The sequence below is a fragment of the Gossypium hirsutum genome, chromosome D13 (assembly GCF_007990345.1).
Source record: "Gossypium hirsutum isolate 1008001.06 chromosome D13, Gossypium_hirsutum_v2.1, whole genome shotgun sequence".
In the NCBI taxonomy this organism is placed as follows: domain Eukaryota; kingdom Viridiplantae; phylum Streptophyta; class Magnoliopsida; order Malvales; family Malvaceae; genus Gossypium; species Gossypium hirsutum.
Window position 1 is genome coordinate 5,224,892 of NC_053449.1, and position 9,991 is coordinate 5,234,882.

The window sequence follows — 9,991 nt, forward strand, 5'->3', positions numbered from 1 at the left end:
AATATCATGTGTCAGTCACTCAATGTGTTAATGTGCCTCATCAGCAATCCGTTAAAAGAAAACGGAAATTTTAACGTCAATGGCTAATTCACACAATTATCTTATTTAGAATGACTAAATTGAGAAAAGAAATTAGAATGGTCAAAATAGAATAAACCCTATTTTAGAGTGATCGTGGATGTAATTTACCCTAACGGTAATGATTATATGTATTTAAAAACTTGAAGTGTGTTTGCAATAATTTTCCATTTTACACCATCAACTTCTTTTTCTCTGTTGCTTGGAAGCTCTTTTCATGTCTCTCCACTTTCAAAGGTAAATTTTGTTTGCTGTTTGTTTCTCGAGAAAGTTTAGTAAAAAAAAAAGATAGATCTACAGATTGTGATTATAGAAATTCATAATTAAACCCTTTTTCTATCAAACTTAAATCTCAATCTAATCACACTAACATTTGGATCATGTTGTGGCTAATCATTGGATTAAGGTTTATGAAAGTTTTGATTAACGTAATATAGATCTACAGATTGTGATTATAGCAAAAGATCTTGATCTTAGTTGTATTCCTATTTTTATTTTGAGTTGTTTTTGAGAAAAAAAGTTAATGATGAAATAATATATTGATGATGACCCAAAAATAGACTTTAGCTTTGAACATGATTTTTTGATATTGAGTTGCGACTTGACTCGACCTGACACGATATGATATATAAATAGTTTTACGATATAATTGAAGTTACAGTTTGAAAAAAATTGTGATTTAAAGTTATTATTTCAAAAAAAGATTGGTTTAAGGGTGGGAGGAATATCTTTTACTCGTAAAGATTAATTTTTGACATGAGCATTGTTGTTATTATAGAAGGACGTAAATTTAAGTGCGTTGAAGTGCATTATCCTTCTATTTATGTGTTAGAGAGAGACTATGGGTAATTTATGTCAATTTAGTCAAAAATAGTATTCAATTAAAATATAACATGTAATCCTTATTATTTTAAACCATACAAGCAAAGTTAAAGATCCGAAAATATTAATCATCCTATTATTTTATATTATTCCCATAAAATTAAATAAATAAAAATTATTTATTGAATTATCTCACTTTTTGGACGGGCCTTCGGGCTGAATGACCCAACCCAAGGACAGGTCTAGTGACAGTTCATACGACAGTTTACGTATACTTCATTATAGACGTAAATATGCTTTCTAATTTCTATAAATATTTTTCAATATTTGTTGAATTTTTTTTTGAATTTTTATGAGGTTGACGTGAAGAATGGAGAGCCATGATGATGACCCCACAAAAAAAAATATTACTTATAAATTTTCAAATTTGTTTTTATACAATTGATGTATTAATCCACAAAAAAAAAATTTAAAATTGACCTCACAAAATTTTTTGATCCCACATAAATTTAAAAATAACCCACCAAAGTTTTTGAAAAAAATTATTTTATAAAATAAATTATTTATATAAAAATAAATGAATCTCTTTCCATTCACTAAAATCTCAAAATTCATAATTATTTATTGAATGGGTTTGAGATTATTAATTTTATATGGGATTCCTAATATCGTGAGTGGATAATAATCTTCCGAGGATGATTAATACAAACCCAAAGAAATTTAGATAACTTTTATGTACTTAAAAGGCTTAGATTACTTAGTTTAAATGTTTAGTAGAAATGAAAAAAAATTTGTGAAATTGATGAATAACAAGAATATCATGTATTAGTTGTTATAAATAATTTAATTTTTTAAAAAAAATCCTACAACTATCAGGATAGATGAATTATCACAGGAATTGTCAAATCACTACTTTTATCTAAAAAAACAAATTAACAAAAGAAACAAAATTGGAAGAGAGGTTGGCCTATTTTAGAAATTGGATTAGAATAAGCTACAAATTTAATGAGAAGCAATGTTTAGACACCTGAGGCCTTAAAAAATTGGAAATTGCTTTTGGGGAGAATTGTTGACATTTGATACAAGATTGAGGATTCATTTGTAAATGAATTCCCATTTTCATGTCTAAGAAATTTGGTAATTTCATTAATTAACCTAACATCTTACGGAAAGATTCATAAAAACCCAAAGCCAAAACAGCCCCAGCTGAATCTCTCTCTCTCTCTCTCTCCTATTCTCCCAAATCTCACTTTACTTCTCTTCTCTGAAAACCCAGAAAGAACCTGTGGGTTTCACTGTTGTTGAAGCAAAACTGGAGGATCCTTCAAAAACCCTTTATGGGTTCACCTCCATTCTTCTCAAAATCGCCTAAAAATACTCTTTTTCCCAGGTTTTCAGCCATGGAAATGGAGACTCATTAACGAAAGTTTCATTCAAGGCAATGTGGAAAAGAACGTAGATTCCTTTGCAGTCTCCGACGATGGTGGCTGCATTGTCTCGTCCACCAACTCCTTCAAAGCCCACTGTTGAAGAACCACAGCAAGAAACAAATAGTACCCATCAAAAGCCTCCTCTCAAAGACAATGGCTCCGGTGTTCCGAGAAAGCCCAGAGGACGGCAAGTTTCTTCAAGGTATTTGTCTCCTTCTCCTTCATCGTCTTCTTCCACTTCTTCTACTTCATCGGCGGCCAAACCGACGGCAAGATTTCCTTCGCCTCTTATATCTCGTTCCACTAATACTATGTCGACGGGGAACAAAGCTGCTGCGAGATTCCATTCCCCGCTTGTTTCTCGTTCAACGAATGCTAGTACGACGTCGTCTTCGCTTCCTAAACGGTCCCAATCCGTCGACCGGAGGCGGCCGGGGAGTCAATTGCCGCCAGGAAATAACAATGCTAATGGCTCCACGGAATTGTCAGCTGCTACCAAGGTGTTGATTACTTCAACGCGAAGTTTGTCGGTTTCGTTTCAAGGCGAGTCCTATTCGCTTCCGATCAGTAAGGCTAAGGCTCAAGTGGGTTCTTCTCTGATAAGGAAAGCAACACCCGAAAGGCGTAGAGCTACTCCGGTGAGAGATCACGGGGAGAACTCGAAGCCTGCGGATCAGCAACTCTGGCCGGCCAGAAACCGGAAAGGGAATTCCGGTCCGGGTTCGGGTTCAAACCTGTTGTCTAGGAGCTTTGATTATAGTGGTGAAAGGAAGGATTTTGGATCTGGGGCAGTGCTGGCTAAGTCACTGCAACAATCAATGATGTTTGATGAGAGTAGCAGAAGGGTTTCTTTTGATGGTGGTAGTAGATTGAGTTTAGATTTGGGTAGCTCCGAGTTGTTAAAAGAAGCTAATAAGCTAAACCCAGATTCCAATTCTTTAATTGAGACTTCTAATGAACTCACTGCATCTGATACAGATAGTATATCATCTGGGAGCACCAATTCTGGAACTGGAAGAAGTGGGAATTTGAAAGGGAAGAATGGACCCCGTAATATTGTTGTGTCTGCAAGGTTTTGGCAGGAAACTAATAGCAGGTTAAGGCGGTTGCAGGACCCGGGTTCACCTTTGTCTTCGAGCCCAGGGTCTAGAATTGGTTCACCAGCTAAGTTTAGTCAACCAAGAAGGGTTTCTTGTGACAGTGCAGTGGCTTCTCCTATTAGGTGTAGTATAAGACCTGCTTCTCCTAGTAAGCTTTGGACATCTTCGGCTTCGACTCTGACTCCGTCGAGGGGACTAAGTCCTGGTCGAGTTAGAAATGCAGTTAGTGGTAAAGAGATGATTGGTAATGCTGTTAATACCCCTTCGATTCTTAGCTTTTCCGTTGATATTCGGAGAGGGAAGAAGGGAGAGGATCGAATTGTTGATGCTCATACATTGAGGCTTTTTTATAACGGTTACTTGCAATGGAGATTTGCAAATGCAAGGGCAGATGCAGCTTTCATTGTGCAAAAACTGAGTGCTGAGGTATGGTTATCCTGCCTTCTCATTGCTCTTAATACGTTCAATGTTCTTGTATGCCTATGTGTATTTGATGAATTCTTCAACTTATTTCACCAGTTTTAGTTTGGCAAACAAGCTGAACCCAACTAGTTTATGGTAAAGGTTGCCTATAATGCAAGTGGCAGCTTAGTTCTTGCAATATGGTACTCCTTGGAGAGTATCATGTAGTCTTCTCCTATATGGTATCACATGATTTGTTTACGTGCTACTGCTACATAAATTACCTGTAGTTCCTAAGGAAAGCATGTCCATGTCCAGTTGTCCTTTTTATATTTGCTAAGAGATTAAATTTAATGACGGAAGGATCTTGAGGCAATATATTGTCATACTTTTGAATAGTAAAATCCTTGATGTGATCGATGATTGGTGAGTTGGCTCCATGCTGAAGGTAAGAGTTAGTACTCTAGGCAGCTTTGGCACAGTACTTATCGGCTCAAGATGATGCAAAATCATTGAGAAATACATACTTATGAATGTTATATATATACACATACATATGTGTATGCATATACTGTTGTAAATTTGCTTAGTGGAATGTGTTGTGGACTTATTGGAAGAAGGCAAATTAAAGATATGCCTGGCGAGGAATTATTTAAATGTTTTTGGGTTCAATTAGTGTCTGTCATAAACTGGACATGGTGCTCTTAATCTGTTCTTGGCAAGAGATAAGTGAACTACGCTGACTGTATTTTCAGTTAAAAGGGCCTATTTAAAGATTTACTGGTAGAATAGAACTAGTGCCCTGCTTTTTAAATTCTTCAGGATGTCATCAATTCTCTGGTAACAGCCTATATAATAAACTGGAATTTTACTAACCGTTTGCTGTAATTATCAGTTTGATATTAAAAAGAAAACAATAATCATGAGTTGAGGTTTAACATGATGGTTGATAATAAATCTGGTTTGTTCGCCTCTAATGTTCCTTCACTTGTATCAGAAAAATCTGTGGAATGCATGGGTAACAACTTCGGAACTGCGGCATTCTGTGACCCTGAAGAGAATAAAGTTGCTACTGCTGAGGCAAAAGTTGAAATTAACTTCCATCTTGAAAAGACAAGTAAGATTCAAAACTTCAAGTTTCTCGAAGTGTTAAACTTAATCCTTGTAGACTCTTTCATAGACAAAACTGTTTTTAACTATCTGATTATAGCTTTACCTTCATATTATCATATCATACACGTATTTCATGTCTGTATCCATGCTTTCATTAAAAGAAAAAATGACTACATTGTTAGGAATTAATATGATGAGAATGAAATCATCAATCTAGGATCTGGTCTTATAATGAGGAATTCTTTAGTTTCTTTGCCTGGCCCTTAATATTTAATAATCCACTTAGATACCTGCTTTGAAGTAGTCAAAATTCACTTGCATAAAATGAGTAGGCGCTCAAATAATTGGTACTAATTAAGACATAAAACACAGAAAAATGGAAAACTAGATGTACTATTCTTGTTGACTGTAGAGAATGGGTCAGTGTTTGAGTTTTTTAAAATTTCGTGCGCCTTCTGGAGTTAAGAGGAAGTCAGAAAGAAAATGAGTGAATAAGAACCCAAGGAAAGTTAGAGAAGAAAAATTGTGTACTTTATATTTCATTCCGAAAGGAAAAAATTCGAACCTCAGTTCTTACTGCATACTTGTTAGAACAGACCTGTCCTTTCTATTCTCAGTTACAAGATGCTGGCTTTTATAGCATGAATTCTCTTCTTGACTTAACTTTTTTGTAATTGGTGAGTGTAGATAGCTCATTTAGAAGCATGGTCCCTCCTCGAGAGAGACCACTCTAGCTCTTTGCTAGGAGCAACTGAAGCTTTAAAGGCTAGTACTCTTCGACTTCCAATTGTTGGAAAAGCAACAGTAAGTTTCTTCCTTATTCTTTTCTTTTCCCCTATTTTCCATATACGATGTGTTGATGATTCAATTCGTGACTATATCATAGTTTAAAATGTTGTTCGTTTCTCTTCCCTTTCTCTGTTCTCTCATAATAGGCTGATATCCAAAATCTGAAGGATGCAATCAGTTCAGCAGTTGAGATGATGCAGGCAATGGCATCTTCAATATGCTCACTGTTGTCAAAGGTAAAATTCATTAATTCAATCTCATGGGCATTAGTCTTCCAAAATAAAAATCATCGAGTTGTTTTATATGGTAATTATTTGTAATAGTTCAGTTCTCTACAGGCTGGTTGTATCTTGTGGTGGCTTGATTGTGGCTCATCAATAAAAGGGCAAACCTGATTATCTAAATCTTATTTGTCCCTTGCAGGTGGAGGAAATGAATTCTTTGGTAGCAGAACTTGCGAGCTTGGCTGCAAAGGAAACTGTTTTGCTTGAACATTGTAAGGATTTTTTGTCTGCATTAGCAGCCATTCAGGTAAATACGGTGTTCTGTTTTATGTTCCAAGCTTTTCTCAGCTTTCATCTGCTCATGTGGCTCATTAGAAGTCTTTTCAACAGGTTAAGGACTGTAGCTTGAGGTCACATATAATACAACTAAAGTGTGTACCTGCGACCAACAACCTGACCACACGTGTGTAGAACTGATCTTATTTGACAACTCACCCTAAACGCTAACATTACCCCCAAGCTTATGTTTCTTACAGTAGGCAGAGGCGGCACCGGACAAAATCACGGCAGACTGAATATATCTAGGTTTGGCTTCTCTCATTTTAGCAGTTCTAGAACCAGTTGTTGTCTTTCATGATCAAGTGGCTTATCCTCTCAACTGATTTCTCATTTCTGTATACAAGAACCCCATGATTTTTTGGTTTTTTTTCCCACTTTTTAGGTAAAAGAAAGCATTGTATATATATGTAAGTTCATCTGATAACCTATTATTATGTATTTCTTGATCTACACTGATTAATCATCTAAGAATGATCTTGTTGATGCCTGTTAAATCATATACTGCCCTTTTCCATCGTCTCTAAAGTCATTGAACCGCATACACATTGATGTGGTGTTGCATGATTCGAGTGCACAAAAACAAATCATGTTTCCTATCTGAATTGATTAAGCCTTGTTGAGGAAACAGCTATATACCCCATTCAAGAACTGTGAAGGGGGCAATTTCTGTCTAGAGGATGGAGCAAATACCATATTAGTGTTTCAGTCATGCTGGTATTTGTTTTGTTTTCCTACTTAGGCTATCTCAATCTAGGATCAGGGCGTGCCACTAGTTTCATAGAGGGCTGATAGTTGTACTTGCATAGTATCCATCAAATGATATATTGCTGATGAGAATCAAATGTTGGTGCTTGTTCAATCAATTGGATCAACCTAACCCTTGGTTGACAGGATTTACCATTTTCATTTCATTTTACTTTAGAAATATGCCAATCAGCCTGGCATTCACCATGTCATTTTCCTTATGAATGTCAAAAGGGGTACTAATGACCATTGGTTTTAACTTTTTCTATGCCAAAATGAGGTGAAAGAGACACCTAGTATGGCACAAAGTAAAAGAACAAGGTTAGGCCTTAAGTTGATGTTGACCACACAAATAATGCCTTAGAGGGTGAGGGATTCACCATTGTTTTTTGAGTAATGAATATATAGAAAGAAAAGAGAAACAAGGTTTAGGAAAGGTGGCTTAATTGAGCAGCAATATTTCAGCAGAGTTACATGGGGTTGAGTGTTTTATGGTGGAGCAAATATTAGTATTATGATCTTTAGCTACAACTTTTGAGGCCATATCAAAATCAAACCTTTAAAATGGGTCGATTAAGGATAAAGCCATTTCAGACATGCTCAAATAAAGATTTTGACACACTTTATTAGCTGTTTTTTTTTCCTTTAAAATTCAGTGAACTCACATATAATAATGTCCCATTATATGATTTCATAAAGTATTAAATTGTATGGGTTTCTAGAAGGGATAAATCTCAAAATTATATGTGAACTTTGATTTTATATGCAATTATTTTACATGAATTTGATTTTGTGTAATTTTTTATAACATCAGTTTATGTTTATATATTGCATAAGAAATAATTTTATTTATTCAATATAAAAATAAATTGATGTATTTATTTTTTTAAATGCATATGATTGAATTAAAATTAAGCTTCATGTATATATTCGAACCGTAATCAAAGTTTCATGTGTATAATTACATTAAATTAAAATTCATATATACAATTACACATTAAACTAAAGTTTATGTATTCATCTCTTTCTAAGTTAGAATGTAGGTTGTTCTTCTCTTCCTTCCAACTGAGAAAGTGAATCTTTCTTTTGTCTGCCTTGTGCTTCCACCAAAAATTTCGGACAGCTTTGTCAATAGAATTACAAACATTTATAGGGCCGTGCGGATTTGATTACCGTTAATCTTCCACCCGGTTAGAGGAATCTCGCTCTTCAATTCTGAATCTGCCTTGGATTTTGTCAAAAACGGATGGGAAAAACTTCTTCTACGACAAGAAATAAAGACTTAGCTCCATTCATCGATTCATTTTTTATTTCACATTTAGGCCCATTTAGAGGCAACATTCCTTTCACATTTTAACCAAGCAACTTTATTTATGCTTATTTTAATACATATCATATTCATGAAACGATATTGCATTAATAATAAACACTTAGTCCTTAGTAAACTCTAGCGGAATGAGACTCATATATTTACTATTCTAAATGATCACATCACACATATTGCACCAATTATGCATCCAACTAAACACACCAAACGTTTAATGACCCAAGATGCACTAAAGTGCTATGGTGTAAGGCATCACATCGGTGTTCCAAAGCGCACAAACTAATCCTTATGGCATGCCAATTGTATCTTAATTGCTCTACTAAGCTTACCAGATCAACTTATTTAATCAATTAAAATCGATATTACATGATGATTCTCATGCACATATACACATCACGTACACACATTCACAGATTTTTATTTTTAAACTCTTATCGTTCTTCAATTATCAAATTCAGAGCTCATAAAACCATTCATTAACAATATATACACTTTTCACTTATTCACTTATCACTTAGGTGAGTTATATCACTGATTCACATTCATATATATATATATAAATATTTCAATATCCATTTCTCAACAAGGTATTTTAGCCATTACTTCACAATTTCTCTAGCAACATTTTACATATATTATCACTATATCTCATTCTCAAATCTCAATGTTCAATACAACATTTAAATTTGCATCTTATGTAACACATTTCTCATTTTTCAGTTTCCACAATTTATCACATCTTCTTCGTTGTATTGCATGGCTAATTTTTTGCTAATTTATGACAATTAATCACATTTTATTATTTTTTAAGAACACCTTTTTTACTCAATATACTACTGACATTAAAATTTTCATAACACTTTAATAATTCTTTTTTTTTATGTAATTAAAGTCAAAGCTTATTACTACTGGAATTTTCTTGCTATTAATGACAAATTTCAAGCCATGGTTTTTCACATAATAATACACATAATCACTTCAACCCTTCATTTTACTAATTATTCAAACTCGTAATTATGTTATTTAAGAGAAAGAAAATTCAAGTATACTTACCTAGGTAATCATTAACAAAACAAGGCTTCTCTCTAACCCTTCATTTTCACTTTCTCCATGCTTGGAACCCTTCTCTCCTCTTCTTTCTCTTTTTCTCCACCCAACACAAGAATATACACAAGTTATCAAAGCATGCTCATCACGTTTTAAACACAACCTTAAATAAAGAAGGTGAAAATTCTGAAAAACATGTTTCTTACCTTTACCGAAACTTTCTCTCTCTAGTCGAAGTTTTCTCTTTCTAAACCATGAAACCCTAGACTTTAATGAAGAAGATGATGGCAGGAATGGGTTGATTTAAAGAGGAGATGAGAAGAATGAAAAGAGACATTTTTTTTCTCCTACAAGAGAGGGAGGGCGGCACACTTTAGTAGGGGTTCAAATTTTGGTTAAAATCAAATTAACCGATTGAACTTATCTAATTTGGTTAATCGGCTGGTCAATCGATTTAGTTCAGACAGTTGATTAAAAGTTTTTTAAAATTTCATATTCGAAGTTGCGATCGGATTGATTCTTTTTAATGAATCGATTCAATACATTTCTTATGTACCCATAGGTGTTGTATTGGAT

General features: G+C 34.3%; 1 protein-coding gene and 1 long non-coding RNA gene across 2 annotated transcripts; one reads left to right on the forward strand and one right to left on the reverse strand.

Moving 5' to 3' along the window:
• The first annotated feature begins 1,901 nt into the window (after positions 1–1,901).
• LOC107943400 (QWRF motif-containing protein 2) lies at positions 1,902–6,791 on the forward strand. Its single transcript, XM_016877153.2, has 6 exons — positions 1,902–3,856; positions 4,830–4,949; positions 5,633–5,749; positions 5,881–5,970; positions 6,158–6,265; positions 6,349–6,791. Exons 1-6 carry the CDS (start codon positions 2,381–2,383, stop codon positions 6,427–6,429), a joined length of 1,992 nt encoding a protein of 663 aa, XP_016732642.2. The 5' UTR covers positions 1,902–2,380; the 3' UTR covers positions 6,430–6,791.
• Positions 6,792–7,941: 1,150 nt separating this feature from the next.
• LOC121225683 (uncharacterized) lies at positions 7,942–9,758 on the reverse strand. The gene is made up of 3 exons (XR_005923540.1): positions 9,622–9,758; positions 9,422–9,509; positions 7,942–8,303 (listed from the first exon to the last, which is right to left on the reverse strand). It is a non-coding gene; the product is annotated as an uncharacterized lncRNA (long non-coding RNA).
• Positions 9,759–9,991: the final 233 nt, after the last annotated feature.